The 23,207-nt window shown below is 41.6% G+C and overlaps 1 protein-coding gene across 2 annotated transcripts in view; it reads left to right on the top strand.

Moving 5' to 3' along the window:
- The window catches only part of KCNG3 (potassium voltage-gated channel modifier subfamily G member 3), a gene marked incomplete at both ends in the record, with an annotated part of 29,365 nt that extends 9,339 nt beyond the window's left edge, over positions 1-20,026 (top strand). For both annotated transcript variants that reach the window (XM_082642757.1, XM_082642756.1), the window contains one exon: positions 19,381-20,026. In XM_082642757.1, the coding sequence (XP_082498883.1) occupies positions 19,381-20,026 (646 nt within the window). The remainder of the gene's footprint in view (positions 1-19,380) is intronic.
- Positions 20,027-23,207: the final 3,181 nt, after the last annotated feature.

Here is a 23,207-nt window from a genome sequence, read left to right as displayed (position 1 = left end):
TGCTTAAGACTCTGTGCTCACAATGCAAGGGGTGTGGGTTTGATCCCTGATCAGGGAACTAAGATCCTGCATCCCTCAGAGTGCAGCCAAAACAAACAAAAACACACTTTAAAAAAAATTAATTTATTTTTTGGCTGCTTTGGGTCTTCATTGCTGCGCGGGAGCTTTCTCTAGTTGCAGCGAGCGGGGACTGTTCTTCATTGTGGTGTGAAGGCTTCTCATTGCAGTGGCTTCCCTTGTTGCAGAGCATGGGCTATAGGGGCATGGGCTTCAGCAGTTGTGGCACGCGGGCTCAGTAGTTGGCTTGAGGGCTCTAGAGCACAGGCTCAGTAGTTGTGGCACACGGGCTTAGTTGCTCCGCGGCATGTGGGATCTTCCCGGGCCAGGGCTTGAACCCGTGTCCCCTGCATTGACAGGTGGATTCTTAACCACTGCACCACCAGGGAAGCCCACACTTTTTTTTTTTAAGGAAGCGCATTTTAATCATTGCTCATAATTGGAATTAACATAAACATGACAATTCTGAGTACAGCTATAAAAAAGTTCCTTAAGATAGTATGGATTCCCTGAAGAGAGATTTCTAATTGAGAAACCTGTCAGTAATCCAGGAAAGGAGGCACGTACGGAATCTTCTGCCCCACAGTCTTCCAGGCTCATCCTGGAGCAAGGCGGGGCCCAGGGGAGGAGTCCAGACAGGCATAATGAGCCCTCCACTGGGATGACCCAGGCCCCAGGCCAGGGCATGGGTTGAAGGGACGATGTGGGCCAGGCAGAAGGCCGCGATTCTTCTCTTTGCTGAGTTCCACAGGGCATCAAGCCTCTACAGGGTTTCCGCAGCTTCAGGGTGTGGGGTGGGGAGTGGCCTGGGCACTTGGAGGCGATCTGGCCGCGTGTCTTTTGGCCTCCGCTGCTGCTGGCATCTCCTGGCTATTCAGACCCTATTGTGCCCTGTGGTGTTTGGCTTTGGCCTTTTCTTGACAGGACTGTCGCTCCATCCTGGATTAGCCACTGGCTCCTGGACGTGTGTGTCTCACCAGCGTTTTTGGCTGCTCTCCACCTGGGGACCGTCTGCATGTCCAGTGCAGGCGTGACGTGGCAGCCCACATGCACAGTAGTGCGCGTCCCGCAGAACTGGGGGCTTTGGCAGGAGGGGCGGCTCAGCACAGGGAAGTTATCCAGAGCCCAGGCCCAGGCCTGTTCTCAGTTCAGGCCCAGTGGCATGTGGGGCCCTGGATGTGCCCTCCTCCAAGACAGCTCTTCCAAGGTGTAGTATGCGTGGGCTTCCATGGCTTCAGCCTCCTCACCAGGCAGGGACGCCTAGCGGGTCTAAGCAAAGGGGCAAATCAAAAACACTTTAAATATATGCTTGTACATACATATGTATTTACACATAAAATATAGCATTGTTTTGCATTTTTAAAACTGTTTTTAGGGACTTTCCTGGTGGTGCAGTGGTTAAGAATCCGCCTGCCAATGCAGGGGACATGGGTTCAAGCCCTGGTCCAGGAAGATCCCACATGCTGCGGAGCAACTAAACCTGTGTGCCACAACTACTGAGCCTGTGCTCTAGAGCCCGCGAGCCACAACTACTGAGCCCACGTGCCACAACTACTGAAGCCCACGCGCCTAGAGCCCGTGCTCCGCAACAAGAGAAGCCACTGCAATGAGAAGCCCACGCACTGCAACGAAGAGTAGTCCCTGCTCGCTTCAACTAGAGAAAGCCCACATGCAACAACGAAGACCCAACACAGTCCAAAAAAAATAATAATAAATGAATAAATAAATTAATTAATTAAAAAAGAAAAGAATTGGGGGAAGAAAGGACTTGCGATTAGCAGATGTAAGCTATTTTATATAGGATGGATAAACAACAAGGTCCTACGGTATAGCACAGGGAATTATATTCAATATCCTGTGATAAACCATAATGGAAAAGAATATTTTAAAAAAGAATGTCAAAAAATAAATAAAAACATAAAAAGAGAAAGTAGGCAAAAAAAGAAAAGATATTGGTTTTTATAAGATGATCGTGTCTGAGGAGGATGGTCTCTTGATACCATTTCTTTTTTAAAAAGTTCTTTTACTAATGCATTTCCAATGAAATATAAAAAAGGAGTAGAACCCATCGGGTAGTTGTATATGGATTGAGAACAGATCAATTCTTGCAGTGAGTTGATCTTCTTGCATCATTATTTAGATGGATTAGTGTCTCTTTGGAGTGGAGGCGAAGGTGCTGGGGGAGATTATTGTACCTGCAGGATGAAGGACGCCCACCTGGAGTGGAGAACGCTGGTGGCCTGGATGGGCAGGTGTTGATGGGTCTGGGTTTCTGTTGTTCTCATCTCTGGGAAGTTTTTTAGTAGTGAGAACCAGAACCACAGCTTTTGGGTCTCTCCACTTGTTATGTGTATGTTCACCTAGAACATGGTGGTTTACTGAAAACTCATTCCTCAGCATCTGGTGAAGAAAAGCTGCCCTGGTGTCCCTGACTTGGAGAGCATCTGGTAGAGATACACACAGAAATGTGGATGGTTTCTTCAGAGTCAGCCCAGAGCCAAGTCCTCGATTACAGGGTAATGAACACAAACACTGAAGCATGGTGTTGATGAAATGCTTTTCATAATTTGGCTCTGGAAAGATGATTTCTGTCTTTTCATCTGTTAGGAAAATCAAGAGACTGGTTCAGAGCGGCCATCTCTTGTAATAAGATTTTGCTGGGTGGTTTTCTTTTCTACGCTTGCCTCGAGGCATCTGCCTGGTTCCCTGTGACCCACATATCTCTCCAAGGTCCAGGATGGTGGTGAAGGTCTGCTGAGTCTTGGGCCGTTTGCTCATATCCTTGCAGCTGCAGCTCTTTGTGCCCTTCACAGCCAGCCAGTGGCAGGGTCTTGTTGAAGTCTTCTGCTATCTATCCCCCATTTCATTTCATTGCATTATTTCGTTTCATTTCATTCCCGTCATCTGCCAGTTTGGGCCTTCCATTTCTCTTGCCTGTGTCACAGCCTCCTGCCTGTTCGCACCCTCCAGTCAGCCCATAAACATCTGCCCTATGTATATTCCCACAGTACACTTGGCCTCTTCCCAGCTCACAGGCCTGGCAATATGCCCAGCACACAGTAACCTCTTAAGAAATGCTTATTCCATGAATGAATCCACCTGTTGCCAAAACTTTAAGGGGTTCCCTTTGCCTTTAAAGCTATAACTTGACTTTGAAAAATCTATCAGCTTTGCCATAAGGCTTCAGTGTTGCCATAAGGCTTCCAGCCATAAATCCTACAATCACGCCTCTCTCCACTGCACATCTCACTTGGCAGCCCAGTGAGGATCCCTGTTCTCTGCGTACTACGCATTCAGTTGTGAGAATTAAATGAATTAATACGTATAAATTTACAGAAAAATTCTTGGTACTTGAGTAAGTACCTAATGTATGTTTTTGTTTATTTTCATTACTGATCTAGAGTACAAGATAAAAATATATAAGTGGTATGGATTTTTTCTTTCTGTAATGTAATTAAAATACATAAGAAAAAAATCAAGTTTTTTTTTTTGTTTGTTTGATTCCTGCCTTTTTCCCCCATTGAACTTGTGGAGAAAACTTTTATAAGGACATGAAAGAGACTGTAGAGAATTTGGTGGATGGTGATGTAGTTTGTTGGAGATTTTTATTACACCATGTATCATCACACTGTATAGGCCTGCTGGAAATGCCTCATATGTTCAAGCCTGAAAGCTTGGGGTAGGAAGGGTGCAACTTTTCTTTTTGTGCTACTCCTGGGGGTGTGCTGGTTGATTCAAGCCAATGACAACTTCATCATGGTGATTGCTTTTCTAGTTGGGCATGATTTTCACTTTTTCTTTAAAATTTTTCTTAATTGGAAAAATAATATGTGCACATGGTAAATCATTTAACAGCACAAAAGGTAATAAAGTAGAAAGTGAGTTTCCATCCTGCGTCAGGCTCCCTCCCTAGAGTCAGCAACTGGCATTAACATCTTCTTAAGTATCCTTCCAGTACACGCACACACACACACACACACACACACAATTAGAGCATAATATATGTACTGTTCTGCACCTGTACATCTTGAAGACTGTTTCACATCAAAGCTCAGGAATGCACCTTAACTCTTTCTCGTGGCTACGTGGCATAAGGTAGAGTCATAAAATTTCCAATGTCAATTTCATATGGTTCAACTTAATAACTTTGGGAAATACATTTATATAATCAATCTCCTCTGGATAGATGTTTAAATATTTTTTTACCCTTGGGTATTACAAACAGTGGATCTCATTGTACATATTCTTATGTAAATATGCAAGTGTGTTTGTAGGATAAATTCCTAGAGTAGGTGGCTGGGTTTCATGTGCAGTATAAAGCTTGATAGGTTCTGCCAATTGCTGTTTTAAGTGGTTTTACCAGTTTATGCTGCAGCCAGCAGTGTGTGAGAATATAGGCAGAATTCTTGGGAGAAGAGAGAATGAAAGGATGGAGCTTTCATTCTTGCCTTCTCTTTGCACTCAGGAAAACACTGACGTGATCTCCTTTTGAGTGTGAAGGGAAGACTACAAGCCCAGAGATGGTTTGTAATAATGATAATTATAGACACGATTTACTGAGCACTTACTATTATTTCATATTAATTCATTTAATTCTTAAGACAATCTGAGAGATAGGTCATACTGCTATTCTCATCATTTAACCCTTGAGGAAAATTCAGGAAGAGAGATTAAATAGCTTATCCATGGTGTCACAGCAAGTTACAAGTGGAGAAGGGCTTCTTGCTTCAGGAGCCTCCTATCTTCTCCCCTTCGTTAGGCAGTTTCATGTACGTATTTTTATTTTGGGTAAAAAATACATAACATAAAATTTACCATCTTGCAAATCTGAAACTGTGTTAAGAACCAGCAGTATGAAAAATGCTACTCTAACCCATAAACCATGGAGACTAAGAGATTGACATATTTAATATTAACAATTAACATTGTCAGACTTCCGGGGAAGATGGCGGAAGAGTAAGACGCGGAGATCACCTTCCTCCCCACAGATACACCAGAAATACAGCTACACGTGGAACAACTCCTACAGAACACCTACTGTACGCTGGCAGAATACCTCAGACCCCCCAAAAGGCAAGAAACTCCCCACGTACCTGGGTAGGGCAAAGCGGAGAGATTCCCGCACAGAGGATCGGTGCCAACCGGCACTCACCAGCCCGAGAGGCTTGTCTGCTCGCCCGCCGGAGCGGGCGGCGCTGGGAGCTGAGGCTTGGGCTTCAGTCGGAGTGCAGGGAGAGGACTGGGGTTGGTGGCATGAACACAGCCTGAAGGGGCTAATGCGCCACAGCTAGCCGGGAGGGAGTCCGGGAAAAAGTTTGGACCTGCCGAAGAGGCAAGAGACCTTTTCTTCCCTCTTTGTTTCCTGGTGCGCGAGGAGAGGGGATTAAGAGTGCTGCTTGGAGGAGCTCCAGAGACGGGCGCGAGCCGCGGCTGAAAGCGCGGACCCCAGAGATGGGCGTGGGACACTGGGGCTGCTGCTGCCGCCGCGAGGCCTGTGTGCGAGCGCAGGTCACTGTCCACGCCCCCCTTCCGGGGAGCCTGTGCAGCCCGTCACTGCCGGGGTCCCGGGATCCAGGGACGGCTTCCCTGGGAGAACGCACGGCGCGACTTGGGCTGGTGCAACGTCACTCCAGCCTCTGCCGCTGCAGGCTCCACCCGCACTCCATGCCCCTCCCTGCCCCCCGGCCTGAGTGAGCCAGAGTCCCTGAAGCGGCTGCTCCTTTAACCCTGTCCTGTCTGAGCGAAGAACAGATGCCCTCCGGCGACCTACACGGAGAGGTGGGGCCAAATCCAAAGCTGAGACCCGGGAGCTGTGAGAACAAAGAAAAGAAAGGGAAATCTCTCCCAGCAGCCTCAGAAGCAGCGGATTAAAGCTCCACAATCAACTTGATGTACCCTGCATCTGTGGAATACATGAATAGACAACGAATCATCCCAAATTGAGGAGCCAGGAGTCAGTGCTGTGCCTCTGAGGTGGGAGAGCCAACTTCAGGACACTGGTCCACAAGAGACCTCCCAGCTCCACATAATATCAAACGGCGAAAATCTTCCAGAGATCTCCATCTCAACACCAGCACCTAGCTTCACTCAACGACCAGCAAGCTACAGTGCTGGACACCCTATGCCAAACAACTAGCAAGACAGGAACACAACGCCACCCATTAGCAGAGAGGCTGCCTAAAATCATAAAAAGTCCACAGACACCCCAAAATACACCACCAGACGTGGACCTGTCCACCAGAAAGACAAGATCCAGCCTCATCCACCAGAACACAGGCACTAGTCCCCTCCACCAGGAAGCCTACACAACCCACTAAACCAACCTTAGCCACTGGGGACAGACACCAAAAACAACGGGAACTACGAACCTGCAGCCTGCAAAAAGGAGACCCCAAACACAGTAACATAAGCAAAATGAGAAGACAGAAAAACACACAGCAGGAGAAGGAGCAAGATAAAAACCCACCAGACCTAACAAATGAAGAGGTACTAGGCAGTCTACCTGAAAAAGAATTCAGAATAATGATGGTAAAGATGATCCAAGATTCTATTTCCCAGATCCAAAATCTTGGAAATAGAATAGGCAAAATGCAAGAAACAGTTAACAAGGACCTAGAAGAACTAAAGATGAATCAAGCATCGATTAAAAACACAATAAATGAAATGAAAAATACTCTAGATGGGATCAATAGCAGAATAACTGAGGCAGAAGAACGGATAAGTGAGGTGGAAGATAAAATAGTGGAAATAACTGCTGCAGAGCAAAATAAAGAAAAAAGAATGAAACGAACAGAGGACAGTATCAGAGACCTCTGGGACAACATTAAACGCACCAACATTCGAATTATAGGGGTTCCAGAAGAAGAAGAGAAAAAGAAAGGGACTGAGAAAATATTTGAAGAGATTATAGTTGAAAACTTCCCTAATATAGGAAAGGAAATAGTTAATCAAGTCCAGGAGGCACAGAGAGTCCCATACAGAATAATTCCAAGGAGAAATACGCCAAGACACATATTAATCAAACTGTCAAAAATTAAACACAAAGAAATCATATTAAAAGCAGCAAGGCAAAAACAACAAATAACACACAAGGGAATCCCCATCAGGTTAATAGCTGATCTCTCAGCAGAAACTCTACAAGCCAGAAGGGAGTGGCAGGACATAATTAAAGTGATGAAGGAGAAAAACCTGCAACCAAGATTACTCTACCCAGCAAGGATCTCATTCAGATTTGATGGAGAAATTAAAACCTTTACAGACAAGCAAAAGCTGAGAGAGTTCAGCACCACCAAACCAGCTTTACAACAAATGCTAAAGGAACCTCTCTAGGCAAGAAACACAACAGAAGGAAAATACCTACAATAACGAACCCAAAACAATTAAGGAAATGGGAATAGGAACATACATATCAATAATTACCTTAAATGTAAATGGACTAAATGCTCCCACCTAAAGACACAGATTGGCTGAATGGATACAAAAACAAGACCCATATATATGCTGCCTACAAGAGACCCACTTCAGACCTAGAGACACATACAGATTGAAAGTAAGGGGATGGAAAAAGATATTCCATGCAAATGGAAATCAAAAGAAAGCTGGAGTAGCAATTCTTATATCAGACAAAATAGACTTTAAAATAAAGACTACTAGAAGAGACAAAGAAGGACACTACATAATGATAAAGGGATCGATCCAAGAAGATATAACAATTGTAAATATTTATGCACCCAACATAGGAGCACCTCAATACATAAGGCAAATACTAACAGCCATAAAAGGGGAAATCGACAGTAACACACTCATAGTAGGGGACCTTAACACCCCACTTTCACCAATGGACAGATCATCCAAAATGAAAATAAATAAGGAAACACAAGCTTTAAATGATACATTAAACAAGATGGACTTAATTGATATTTATAGGACATTCCATCCAAAGACAACAGAATACACATTTTTCTCAAGTGCTCATGGAACATTCTCCAGGATAGATCACATCTTGGGTCACAAATCAAGCCTTGGTAAATTTAAGAAAATTGAAATTGTCTCAAGTATCTTTTCCGACCACAATGCTATGAGACTAGACATCAATTACAGGAAAAGATCTGTAAAAAATACAAACACATGGAGGCTAAACAATACACTACTCAATAACGAAGTGATCACTGAAGAAATCAAAGAGGAAATTAAAAAATACCTAGAAACAAATGACAATGGAGACACGACGACCCAAAACCTATGGGACGCAGCAAAAGCAGTTCTAAGGGCGAAGTTTATAGCAATACAATCCCACCTTAAGAAACAGGAAACGTCTCGAGTAAACAACCTGACCCTGCACCTAAAGCAATTAGAGAAAGAAGAACAAAAAACCCCCAAAGTTAGCAGAAGGAAAGAAATCATAAAGAGCAGATCAGAAATAAATGAAAAAGAAATGAAGGAAATGATAGCAAAGATCAATAAAAGTAAAAGCTGGTTCTTTGAGAAGATAAACAAAATTGATAAACCATTAGCCAGACTCATCAAGAAAAAAAGGGAGAAGACTCAAATCAATAGAATTAGAAATGAAAAAGGAGAAGTAACAACTGACACTGCAGAAATACAAAAGATCATGAGAGATTGCTACAAGAAACTCTATGCCAATAAAATGGACAACCTGGAAGAAATGGACAAATTCTTAGAAATGCACAACCTGCTGAGACTGAATCAGGAAGAAATAGAAAATATGAATAGACCAATCACAAGCACTGAAATTGAACCTGTGACTAAAAATCTTCCAACAAACAAAAGCCCAGGACCAGATGGCTTCACAGGTGAATTCTTTCAAACATTTAGAGAAGAGCTAACACCTATCCTTCTCAAACTCTTCCAAAATATAGCAGAGGGAGGAGCACTCCCAAACTCATTCTACGAGGCCACCATCACCTTGATACCAAAACCAGGCAAGGATGTCACAAAGAAAGAAAACTACAGGCCAATATCACTGATGAACATAGATGCAAAAATCCTCAACAAAATACTAGCAAACAGAATCCAACAGCACATTAAAAGGATCATACACCATGATCAAGTGGGGTTTATTCCAGGAATGCAAGGATTCTTCAATATACGCAAATCAATCAATGTGATACACCATATTAACCAATTGAAGGAGAAAAACCATATGATCATCTCAATAGATGCAGAGAAAGCTTTCGACAATATTCAACACCCATTTATGATAAAAACCCTGCAGAAAGTAGGCATAGAGGGAACTTTCCTCAACATAATAAAGGCCATATATGACAAACCCACAGCCAACATCGTCCTCAATGGTGAAAAACTGAAACTAAGATCAGGAACAAGACAAGGCTGCCCACTCTCACCACTCTTATTCAACCTAGTTTTGGAAGTTTTAGCCACAGCAATCAGAGAAGAAAAGGAAATAAAAGGAATCCAAATCGGAAAAGAAGAAGTAAAGCTGTCACTGTTTGCAGATGACATGATACTATACATAGAGAATCCTAAAGATGCTACCAGAAAACTACTAGAGCTAATCAATGAATTTGGTAAAGTAGCAGGATACAAAATTAATGCACAGAAATCTCTGGCATTCCTGTACACTAATGATGAAAAATCTGAAAGTGAAATCAAGAAAACACTCCCATTTACCATTGCAACAAAAAGAATAAAATATCTAGGAATAAACCTACCTAAGGAGACAAAAGACCTGTATGCAGAAAATTATAAGACACTGATGAAAGAAATTAAAGATGATACAAATAGATGGAGAGATATACCATGCTCCTGGATTGGAAGAATCAATATTGTGAAAATGACTACTACTGAAAGCAATCTACAGATTCAATGCAATCCCTATCAAACTACCACTGGCATTTTTCACAGAACTAGAACAAAAAATTTCAAAATTTGTTTGGAAAAACAAAAGACCCCGAATAGCCAAAGCAATCTTGAGAACGAAAAACAGAGCTGGAGGAATCAGGCTCCCTGACTTCAGACTATACTACAAAGCTACAGTAATCAAGACAGTGTGGTACTGGCACAAAAACAGAAAGATAGATCAATGGAACAGGATAGAAAGCCCAGAGATAAACCCACGCACATATGGTCAACTTATCTTTGATAAAGGAGGCAGGAATGTACAGTGGAGAAAGGACAGCCTCTTCAATAAGTGATGCTGGGAAAACTGGACAGGGACATGTAAAAGCATGAGATTAGATCATTCCCTAGCACCATACACAAAAATAAGCTCAAAATGGATTAAAGATCTAAATGTAAGGCCAGAAACTATCAAACTCTTAGAGGAAAACATAGGCAGAACACTCTATGGCATAAATCACAGCAAGATCCTTTTGGACCCACCTCCTAGAGAAATGGTAATAAAAACAAAGATAAACAAATGGGACCTAATGAAACTTCAAAGCTTTTGCACAGCAAAGGAAACCATAAACAAGACCAAAAGACAACCCTCAGAATGGGAGAAAATATTTGCAAATGAAGCAACTGACAAAGGATTAATCTCCAAGATTTATAAGCAGCTCATGCAGCTCAATAGCAAAAAAACAAACAACCCAATCCAAAAATGGGCAGAAGACTTAAATAGGCATTTCTCCAAAGAAGATATACAGACTGCCAACAAACACATGAAAGAATGGTCAACATCATTAATCATTAGAGAAATGCAAATCAAAACTACAATGAGATATCATCTCACACTAGTCAGAATGGCCATCATCAAGAAATCTAGAAACAATAAATGCTGGAGAGGGTGTGGAGAAAAGGGAACCCTCTTGCACTGCTGGTGGGAATGTGAATTGGTACAGCCGCTATGGAGAACAGTATGGAGGTTCCTTAAAAAACTACAAATAGAACTACCATATGACCCAGCAATCCCACTACCAGGCATATACCTTGAGAAAACCATAATTCAAAAAGAGACATGTACCAAAATGTTCATTGCAGCTCTATTCACAATAGCCCGGAGCTGGAAACAACCTAAGTGTCCATCATCGGATGAATGGATAAAGAAGATGTGGCACATATATACAATGGAATATTACTCAGCCATAAAAAGAAACGAAACTGAGCTATTTGTAATGAGGTGGATAGACCTAGAGTCTGTCATACAGAGTGAAGTAACTCAGAAAGAGAAAGACAAATACCATATGCTAACACATATATATGGAATTTAAGAAAAAAAAATGTCATGAAGAACCTAGGGGTAAAACAGGAATAAAGACACAGACCTACTTGAGAATGGACTTGAGGATATGGGGAGGGGGAAGGGTAAGCTGTGACAAAGCGAAAGAGAGGCATGGACATATATACAGTACCAAACGTAAGGTAGATAGCTAGTGGGAAGCAGTTGCATAGCACAGGGAGATCAGCTCGGTGCTTTGTGACCACCTGGAGGGGTGGGATAGGGAGGGAGACGCAAGAGGGAATGGATGGGGGAACAGATGTGTATGTATGACTGATTCACTTTGTTATAAAGCAGAAACTAATTTTAAAAAAATTAACATTGTCATAAAAATCATTAGCATTTGCAGATGTTCCTTAGTGCTTCAAAGCCCAGTAGATCCGTATTTTATTACCTGTGCAACTGCAATTTCTTAGTTGTGTGATCTTGGAAAAGATGTTTGACTTTTTAACTTCAGTTTTGTAATCTGTAATATGGAGATATTAGGGGAAATACCCGTTAAACAACAACTTCTCTTTTTCCTCTTCCCTCAGCCCCTGGTAACCACCATTCTATTTTCTGTTTCTCTGAATTTTGACTACTTTAGATACCTCCTAAAGGTAGAATCATACAGCGTTTGTCTTTGTGTGTGTGTGTGACTGGGTATCTTTCACTTAGTATAAGGTCCTGAAGGTTCATCCATTTATTAGCATGTGACAGGATTTTCTTCCTTTGTAAAGCTGAATAATATTCCATTGTAAGACTGTGACACATTCTATTTATGGAGTCATTCATTAATGATCATTTGGGTTGCTTCCACCTGTTGGCTATTGTGAATAGTGCTGCTATGAACACAGGTGTGTAAATATCTCTTTAACACCCTGCTTTTAGTTCTTTTGGATATATAACCAGAAGTGGGATTGCTGGATGATATGGAAGTTCTGTTTTTAATTTTTTGAGGAACCTGCATACTGTTTTCCACAGCTGCTGCACTATTTTACAATCCTACCAACAGTACACAGAGATTTTAATTTCACCACATCCTCATCAATACTTGTTTTCTGGTTTTTGTTTCTAATAGTAGGTATCCTGATGTGTGTGAGGTGATACCTTCTGATTGGTTTTGACTTGCATTTCTCAGACGATTAGTGATGTTGAGCATCTTTTCAAATGCTAGCCGGCCATTTGTATGCCATCTTTGAGAAGTGTCTATGCAAGTCCTGGGTTATTTGATTTTTTTGTTGTTGAGTTGTAGGGGTTCGATATGTATTCTGGATATTAATCCCTTATCAGATATATGATTTGCAAATATTTTCCCCTATTCTGTAACTTGCCTTTTCACTCTGTTGATTGTGTCTTTTGAGGCACAAAAACTTTTAAGTTCGATGTAGTCCTATTTGTCTATTTTTGTTTTTGTTGTTTGTTCTTTTGGTGTCATAGCCAAGAAATCGTGGCCAAGTCCAATGTCATGAAGCTTTTCTCCTATATTTTCTTCTAGGAATTTTTAAAAAACTTGTTTTAGGTCTTACATGTAGGCAGTTAATCCATGTTGAATTAACCTTTGTACTTGGTGTAAGGTAAGGGTCCAACTGAACTCAGCACAATTGTTTGAAAAATAAATTTTTATTTATTTATTTATTTTTGGCTGCACTGGGTCTTGGTTGCTGCGCGAGGGCTTTCTCTAGTTGTGGCGAGCGGGGTCCACCCCTTGCCGCGGTGCGCGGGCTTCCCATTGTGGTGCCTTCTCTTGTTGCGGAGCACGGGCCATGGCACGTGGGCTCAGCAGTTGTGGCTCGCGGTCTGTAGAGAGCAGGCTCAGTAGTTGTGGCACATGGGCTTAGTTGCTTCATGGCACGTGGGATCTTCCTGGACCAGGGCTTGAACCCATGTCCCCTGCATTGGCAGGTGGATTCTTTTTTGGGGGGCTGTGTTGGGTCTTTGTTTCTGCGCGCGGGGTTTTCTGTAGTTGCAGCGAGTGGGGGCTACTCTTCGTTGTGGTGCACGGGCTTCTCATTGGGTGGCTTCCCTTGTTGCAGAGCATGAGCTCTAGGCGCACGGGCTTCAGTAGTTGTGGTTCGCAGGCTCTAGAGCGCAGGCTCAGTAGTTGTGGCGCACAAGCTTAGTTGCTCTACGACATGTGGGATCTTCCCAGACCAGGGATCGAACCCGTGTCCCCTGCATTGGCAGGCAGATTCTTAACCACTGTGCCACCAAGGAGGTCCCCTCAGCACCATTTTTTGATGACAGGCTTCAGTTATCCCTTAAAGCTCCCAGAAGAGCCATTCCAGTACTTCAGGTTCTATCAAAGTCACTACATTGTACTGGACAAAAAGCTGTTGAGCACTTGTTGTATGTCTGATGGGAAGTAAGGGCAGGAGATACAAAGATGAATAAGGCAGGGAACTCTCAGGTGATGTGAATGCTCTATATCTTGATAGGAGTTTCGGTTATAGAGGTTACGCATTTGTCCAACCTCAGTGAGTGTGCACATAAGGTTTGTGCATTCCATTGCATGTAAAGTTCAAATCAAAAGAAACAAATGAGGGCCTCCCTGGTGGCGCAGTGGTTGAGAGTCCGCCTGCCGATGCAGGGGATACGGGTTCGTGCCCCGGTCTGGGAGGATCCCATATGCCGCGGAGCGGCTGGGCCCGTGAGCCATGGCCGCTGAGCCTGCGCATCCGGAGCCTGTGCATCCGGAGCCTGTGCTCCGCAACGGGAGAGGCCACAACAGTGAGAGGCCTGCGTACCAAAAAAAAAAAAAAAAAAAAAAAGAAACAAATGAAACAAATATTGAACTCTGGTTAATAATATGCACTCTGAATTTTTTAGATGGAAGTGCACCGATGTCTGGATTTATTTTAAAATGCATCCAAGAAAAAAAGGTTAACAGATGGATATAGGGGTGAATAGGTGATAAGCAAGTATATTTAAAATATTAATTAATTTGTTCCATGTTTGAAATTTTTCACAATAAAATGTTGAGGGAAAAAGATGAGAAGTTAGCACCCAGAGGGAGACTGATCTTCACCTCATACAACATAGTTAATGGCTTTTTATGTCCTGTCCTAGTCTTTTTTGCAGGCAGGAGGGGATGGTTAGCACTAAAAGCATTTGTTCTCCTGTGGAGCCTGTTTGTAAACCTCTGAGTCATTGCCAGAAGTGCCTTCTGTCATGACAGATCAGTTAGGGGAATTAGAATGACTGATGATTGCCAGCAATTTTTGAGGTCCTCCAGTGCCTACAGAAGGGAATACATTTTACATCGTAACTTAGTACACAATTATATGTAGCTGAAACAAAAGTTTTATGAAACTATACTTTGATGCACACTAATATTTCTTTTTAATTTCCCCAAAAAATACCTCCATCAATTTTGATCCATTAATGGGCTAAGAATCAGCAGTGTGAAAAATGCTGCTCTAATACATCAACCATGGAGACCAAGAGATTGATATATATAATTTAATATTAACAATGAACATTGTCATAAAGATCATTAGCATTTTCAGATGTTCCTTAGTGCTTCAAAGCCCAATAGATCTGGGTTTCATTAGCTGTGCCACTGCAGTTTCTTAGTCATGTGATCTTAGAAGAGATGTTTAACTTTTCAGCCTCAGTTTTGTCATCTGTAAAATGGAGATATTAGGGGAAGTACACACTCCATAAAGTTCTTGAAAAAGGTTAAATGAGATGATGTCTACAAAGTGCTTAACACAGTGCCCAACTGAAAGGCCTTTGTGTGTGTGTGTGTGTGTGTGCATATATGTATATATATATATATATATATATATATATATGTTTAGCTGTGAATTCATGAGCTTCTATATGTTTGGGCCTCAAAAGAAATCAGAATGGGCTTCAAAGGATTCTGGTATCCTTCAGTATCTTCTTCCGTTCTTTTTTTCAGTTTGCTTTTTATAGAAGTAGCCCTCGGAGTGCCCAGTCATTTGCTGTAGTGCTCAGTAAAACACAGCACTCAAGTTTTCCAGCAGTTGCTGGAGGTGGCACTGGCGAGAGTGCCATTTGGAAGCATGGGAGCTTTGGCAGCTCAGTGGTGTTTGTTGTTGGAGAATGCCTTGGCATAATCCTGGGTGAAAGAGGGATGCCTGGGGTTTCTCACTTATTCATCTCTTTAGCGTGGAATTCTGGATAAATTGTGTCTGACTTGGGGGGTGGGCAGGAGGAGCCCCGCGGGCCTCATTACAGACGCGTTTACCTCTTTGACATTCCCTTACTGAGAGATTATTTAGTGTCATTTGGATTTCCTCCTTTTTAATCTGAACAATTTGGCTGCTGGTGGAAGTAATTAGCTGAAAATGTTCTGGTGTTTTTGGCACAATTAAAATTTTTACTCTTCTTGGGCTTCCCTGGTGGCTCAGTGGCTGAGAATCCACCTGCCAATGCAGGGGACGCGGGTTCGGTCTCTGGTCCAGGAAGATCCCACATGCCGCGGAGCAGCCAAGCCCGTGCACCACAGCTACTGAGCCTTCACTCTAGAGTCCGCGAGCCACAACTACTGAGCCCGCCTCACGACTACTGAAGCGCAGCCAAAAATAAATAAATAAATTTATTTAAAAAAAATTTTGGCTGTGTTGGGTCTTTGTTGCTGCACGCAGGCTTTCTCTAGTTGCAGAGAGCGGGGGCTACTCTTCGTTGCGGTGCACGGGCTGTAGGCGCACGGGCTTCAGTAGTCGTGGCGTGGGCTCAGTAGTTATGGTGCATGGGCTTTGTTGCTCCACGGCATGTGAGATCTTCCTGGACCAGGACTCGGACCCGCGTCCCCTGCATTGGCAGGCGGATTCTCAATCACTGTGCCACCAGGGAAGCCTCTACTCTTCTTAATTTAATAGGATCTTAGGATTTTATTGATGGGAGAGCTCTTAGAAGATCAGAGTGAGAAGAGCAGCAGGGCTCCCAGCATCAGGTCTAGTGCTCTTGCTCATGTCTGGCTAGAGAAGAGACAGTACTTTAGCTAGAGAACTGGTAAAAACCACAGCCGATCAAAGAACACTGTTACTGTGACTGCTTTGTGCTCTTGCAATCCTTTTTGAGTGTGTATCATATTACTTACTGAATTTACCAGTTTATTACTTAGGATAGCAACCAACTTGGAAATTCTGGTGGCTTAACACAACAAGGATTTATTGGTTGCCCACATACCATGTCCAATCAGAGTCAGGATGGGGAATGTCTGTCTTTCTTTGAACATATACTCAGTGACTTGAGCTGGTAGGAACCCCACCATCTTGGAGCCACTTAGGACACATGCCTTTCAGGTTGCCATGGCAGGGAAGAGAATTCACACCTACTCTTCCATGCCTCTACCCAGAACTGTAGTCATTTTGCTCACAGCTCATAGATCAGAACTGGTCATGTGATCTTGCCTAACTGAAAGGGGCTAGAAATATGGGGGAACATATGGAGTATTTGGTGAGCATTACCAGGGAGAAGGGATGCCTTCTCCCTGTTAATGTTTTATTATGGTAATGTGTTTATTAAAACTGAATATTGAAAAAAATGCAGCCTCCTATCTTCTAGATCTGCCAAGTTTCATTACCCTCCCAGTTTTCTAAGCCTCTAGGTTCATAGAGGTCATTATGGTAGCAGCTTTTACTGATAGCCTGGTGGGGATAGAGAAGCCGCTGCCAACCACAGAGTAATGGGGTCTCTGTGCAGAGCAGCAGGTAATACAGTAGAGAAAGAAATAGGGGCAGCTGTGACTTCATCTGCTGACCTTCCTCACTGGGCGGTAGGTTGGATTACTTTCACTGTGGGCTTTATCTTCCTGCTTAGTTTGTGTGTAGGCTGAAGAATAATCCCTCCCTCTCAACAAAAGATATCAGGTCCTAATCCTTGGGAACCAGTGGATATTACCTTACATATCAAATGGGATGTTGCAGATATGATTAAATTAAGAATCTTGAGATGGGGGATTGTCCTGGATTATCCCAGGGGCTCTGAATGCTATCATGTGTATCCTTACAAGGTGGAAGCAGAGGGAGATTTGACACGGTGAGCACAGAGGCAGAGATAGGAGTGATGTGGCCCCAAGCCAAGGAATGCCAACCAGGAGCTGGAAGAGGCAAGGAATGGATTCTCCCCTAGAGCCTCTGAAGGGAGTGGGCCCTACTAACACTTGATTTTGGCCCAGTGATAATGATTTTGCACTTCTGACCTCTGGGTATGTGAAAAAAATAAATTTCTGTTGTCTTAAGCCGCCAAGTTTGTGGTAATTTTTTACAGCAGCCACAGGAAATTAATATACTCAAGTTACCACTTTCTTGTTGGTCAGTGGTTCTTGCCCTTCTGACCAGTGAGGAATTGGGACTGGAGTGAATACTGGGGAACCAAGTGACTGGGGAATAGGGTGAGGGTGAGAATTTTCTTTCTCTACTCTTTTTTTTACCTTTGAAATTTAAACCATGTGAATGTACTACCTATTCAAGACATAAATAAAATTAATCTCTATGGCCCTAGGAACCTCCATAGTAGGGGAACATGGTTAATTTTATTTATTCATTTCCCTGAGAAACATCCAGTGCAATCTGTGTTCTGTGCCATGCACTTTGGGTACTTCTTTTCAAAATGTTGCCCCACAGACCTTACCATCCCACCTGCTACATTTTCTTCTCTCTCCATCATATTTCTCATGTTTGGGTCTAGGTCAAGAGTAAGACAGAATTATGTGGAGAAAAACGAATGATGGTATAAGGACTGTAACTTTAAATTTGAATTTTAAAATGTAATTTAATTATAATTTTTTAAATGCCATGTTTAAAACATTTTATTACAGTCATATTTGTACTGTACTGTACAGACATGTACTGTAGTGCATTTTCTTTTCTAAAGCTACTGCATGAAATAACTGAAATAAAAATATTTACAAATAAAAAATGTAATTTAATTAAAAATTACCTTAGCATTACCTCTCACTCTGGGTCAGGGCTTCCTAACCACTGTGCTGAGATTTAATTCCTCAGCCTTGGGGAGTGTGGGGCGAGGCTGGTGGCTTCCACTTCAGGAATGCTACCCCTTGACGCCAGTAGGCTATGTAGGTAATATTCTTTTCAATGTGTGCAGTGACGTGGAAGGGTTGGTAAATACCACTCTAGATTAAATGTGGCCCTATATTTTATTTATTTATTTATTTATTTATTTATTTATGGCTGCGTTGGGTCTTCATTGCTGCGCACGGGCTTTCTCTAGTTGCGGCGCGTGGGGGCACGGGCTCTAGGCTCTCGGGCTTCAGTAGTTGCGGCACGCGGGCTCAGTAGTTGTGGCTCACAGGCTTAGTTGCTCCACGGCACGTGGGATCTTCCCGGACCAGGGCTCAAACCTGTGTCTCCTGCATTGGCAGGCGGATTCTTAACCACTGCACCACCAGAGAAGTCCATGGCCCTATATTTTAAAGATACATGTTGAATAAAAATAGCTATGGAAAACAAACAAACAAACTTGTTGGGTCTTAGTGATTGTTTTGCTCCATTGCAGTATTCCTCAGCCTTTTTCCCACTGTAACGCTTGTAATGAGGATGGTCATGACCTGGTGCTCTCCTGGTGAGGGCACTGGCATTCCTGCAAAGCCCAAAAGGCAGGCTCAGATTCAGTGTCTCCCACACAAGCCGGTAGGAAAAAAAAAATACAGTGACATTTTCGTAGATGATCTTGAGTTCACTCTTATTTACCAAGAAGTAAATCATTGAAAACTTGGGTGTGTCCACTGTCTGTAGGAACCAAGTCCTCCTGACCTACCTAATAACTTACATCACAGTAGAGAACCACTGTCCTCATGGAATAACATTTCATAGTGTGGCGAGCTGAGTATAAGTTAATTTCAAGCCACCAAGTAAGAGGTAGATTTTTTTTTAAGTATCAGTGACAAAAAGCAAACATGTTTTTTTCAATGCTATTACATGCCATATATAAATAAGAACTTTATCAAGTTCAGTTTTCATTTGTTGATGTATTTGTTGTTCTCTTGCATCCCAGTGGGTCTGATGATGTTGGTAATGCTGTCTGTTCTTTTATGTTTTCTGGAAAGGTAACTAAATGTGTATGTCAGTGTAGTACTATCTGAAGAAATCTAAGAGCTATTAAAATGCTTAAAAATAAAATGATCAATTCTTCTTTTGTTCTCTTGACAGGATAATTGAAGCTATCTGCATAGGTTGGTTCACTGCAGAATGCATTGTGAGGTTCATCGTCTCCAAAAACAAGTGTGAGTTTGTCAAGAGACCCCTGAACATCATTGATTTACTGGCAATCACGCCGTATTACATCTCCGTGTTAATGACAGTATTTACGGGCGAGAATTCTCAACTCCAGAGGGCTGGAGTCACCTTGAGGGTGCTTAGAATGATGAGGATTTTTTGGGTGATTAAGCTTGCCCGTCACTTCATTGGTCTTCAGACACTCGGTTTGACTCTCAAACGATGTTACCGAGAGATGGTTATGTTGCTTGTCTTCATTTGTGTTGCCATGGCAATCTTTAGTGCACTTTCTCAGCTTCTTGAACATGGGTTGGACCTGGAAACATCCAACAAGGACTTCGCCAGCATTCCTGCTGCCTGCTGGTGGGTGATTATCTCTATGACTACAGTTGGCTATGGAGATATGTATCCTATCACAATGCCTGGAAGAATTCTTGGAGGAGTTTGTGTTGTCAGTGGAATCGTTTTATTGGCATTACCTATCACTTTTATCTACCATAGCTTCGTGCAGTGTTATCATGAGCTCAAGTTTAGATCAGCTAGATATAGTAGGAGCCTCTCCGCTGAGTTCCTAAATTAACGCATTGCAAATCAAATCTTGCATACACTTCATTTGATCGAGTTGACGCTACTTCATATTCATGCATTTCTCGTTGGGTGAGCACTGCAGTGGTCCTGTCATCACCTTGGTAGAGTAAAAATTGTCCTTCCCAGCTGAAGGGGTAAAGCAGTTTACTTATTATGGAGTAAATATGATTGAGACTGCAAAGGAAAAGGAATGACTCCTAGAGTAAATTTTAGGATTCTGTTTTATTTAGACTTGTACCTTCCTTGCCTTGAACAATTACACCTTTTGTGTTTGTTTTAAAGTATATTATTTGAACATTTTAAAACCGAAAGCTACTCTTTTCCAAATGTTTTTCCATCTTGTGAATGCAGAGGAAGCTTGGAAGTTATAGTGTTTTTTGTTGGAGAGTAACATTTTCATTTCTAAATGTTTTATAATCTCTCATATCAATGTCAGAAGTACCCTGGAAACATATGTCAGATGCAGGAAGTGTTTAACAACTACTTTAAAAATTTGGCCAGATTTTAAACTGTATAGTGGAGCTAGTAGATACAAGCAAGAATAGTATTTGAAAAACTTCTCCAGCATATTTCTCAATTATCTGATTTATGTTTGTTCCTATTTTTCACCTTATCATACAGCTTCATGGAAGATTAAGTATGTTCCTACTTTTCCATTTTGGATTTCTTTTTTCTCTGTCCTGATATGACTAAAAAGAGTATTTGTATTGTTTAGCATTTTATTGGAGTTCATTTTATTGGAATTCATTGCTGTTACTAGGTGATAATTATCCTAAGATTTGGATGTCCAAACAAGATTTCCAACATTAAAATGATAATGGAAATAGTTTGATATTACAACCCATACTTATCTTCTTCTGCTCTTAACTTTTTTTGCCAAACACCATGGGTTTAATAAGACTTAAGATGAAAGGATATTTATGTAGCCGTTTTATACCAAAGTCGTACTTAGATGTTGTCACTAGATTATCATAAAAAAAAAATTATTTCCTTACTCTTGATTGCTGTGTAGCCAAGCCAATTTTAAGTCAGCTAAAAACAATGAATACATAACTATTTGAGCTTATCTTCACCATTGTCAATTATAGCTATGCCAAAACTTCTTGTAACAATATTGAATAATATGCCATACTAATCTGGCTAGGTTACTAGGACTAGATAATGTGAAACTGATGATTGTTTACTGCTGAATTTTAGCAATCTGAATTAGGATTTTGCTTTGTTAACCAGTTGCCGTAAAGCCGTCAGTATAGAAACACAAAAAATGAAAGTCATAGATTCATGACTAATTTCATGTTATACACTGTAATTTAGTGGGGGTGGGAGGGGGAGCAGAAGCGTTGGAAAGGGGACCTGGATATATTTATCAGAGAAAGGGTTACCAGAAGTGTTCATTAAAGGAATATTAGCCATCATCTAGTTCCAGCCTCAAGCAGTATGGGTAGAAAACAAGGGCAAGAGAGGATATGATCGTGAAGGAGGTGGGGCTAAAACCTAGATCTCTAGGAACCTAGCCCAGCAGCTTATTCTTAACACACCTCTGGGTTTCAAGAAAAGCCTTGAGAAACCACACTCTTGGCTGTTGTCACTGCTGAGGTAATAATAGTGGAACCATTCCTTTTCCCTAATTTCCTTTCCTGAATTTAAGTGATATTTTGGCCATTAAGACTCTCGCTCCATCTTGCCTACTATTGCACACTGGTATGTTACTTATTACATACTCAAAATAAGCTCTGTTATTTATTGTATATTTATTGTATTTTAATATATTTGAAATAGATAGCATGGATTTATTTTTTCTTACCTATTTTGATTAAGACTTTGTGATTTATGCAAATAATAGGCAGGTGATAGCACCCCTACATTACTAACAAGAATAAGACAGCCAGCAATTTTTCTGGCACTGAGAACTCTTCATGAGAATATATGTCTTATCTCCCCAAGTAAAGTATAACTATCTTGAGGGCTGGAATCCTCTCTCTCCCACACACCTTCATGTCCCCACAGCATATGTGATAGACATAGACTTGGGCACAAACTGTTGACTGATTTGGGAAGAGAAACTGCTTTTTGAAGAGACAAGGAGAACTGTATACCTGTATGGGTATGTATAGAGTCACACATGTAAATTCACAAGCAGACTTTGAGGCTGCCCTTAAGTAGCTAGTAAGAAATCGCTTGTTGGTGATGCCAAAGTTTTCATAGGACCAGTTCTCATAAAGGAGCATGTTAGATAAATGCTAATGGCAGTTCAGCCACCCGTGTAGTAAGGATGATGATGAGACCTGATAGAATAGTTCATTCATGAGTGAAAAAAATATATATCATGGATGTTGTAGTTTTTTAGGAACAGAGGCATTTTCTTATAGCTTTCCCTGAATGTTACTGCCTTAAAAAATAATAATTGAGTAGCACTTCTTTCATAGTTGTACTTTTAGAAATTTCTCATAACTCAGTCTTCATGGCAGAAATGCTTTCATTAGGACCTATATTAGTCTCAGTAAGTCAGGTATCTTAAATTAGAATGCCCAAGGAGGAAAGAGGAATCCCGAATGTTTGTTTTCATTGTACCGCACGTGAGCTTATTAGACTTGATCTTGTAATGTATGACTTGTTTTGTATCCACTTAAGTGGGATTTTTCAGAATTAAAGATCCAAAATTAGGAATCATATTTGAAAGTAAATATACTCTAACAATTCGAGGTCTTCTTTATCTTTTATTTATTTATTTTATTTATTTATTTTTGGCTGCATTGGGCCTTCGTTGCTGCGTGCAGGCTTTCTCTAGTTGCAGTGAGCAGGGACTACTCTTCATTGCAGTGCGCTTCTCTTGTTGCAGAGCACGGGCTCTTTATGACTCTTGTTATTGCTGGTTGCTACAGTTGCATTTGCTTTTCTCTTGGGTTTTGTAGTTACTTGTAAGCACACGTTTCTAAGTTCTTACTTTCTTAAAAATGTGGAAATGTGTTCTTTCATGGTGGCAGTAAGTCAAAATAATATTTCCTGTTTTTAAACTTTTGTCCAGATGTCCTAGGTCTCCAATGATCTGGGAGGAGGAGAGATGGGATTAAGTTGGATGTTGGTATTGGAAGAATTTTCTCTGTTGGCTTGATATTTTCTAGAAGCAGCTTATTTTTCCTCTTTACTATAGAAATGAAAAATAAAAAGCTGAA

Source organism: Mesoplodon mirus, assembly GCF_964341445.2.
Source record: "Mesoplodon mirus genome assembly, chromosome: 14".
NCBI classification, from domain to species: Eukaryota; Metazoa; Chordata; class Mammalia; order Artiodactyla; family Ziphiidae; genus Mesoplodon; species Mesoplodon mirus.
This window is presented reverse-complemented; position numbering and strand designations above follow the sequence as displayed.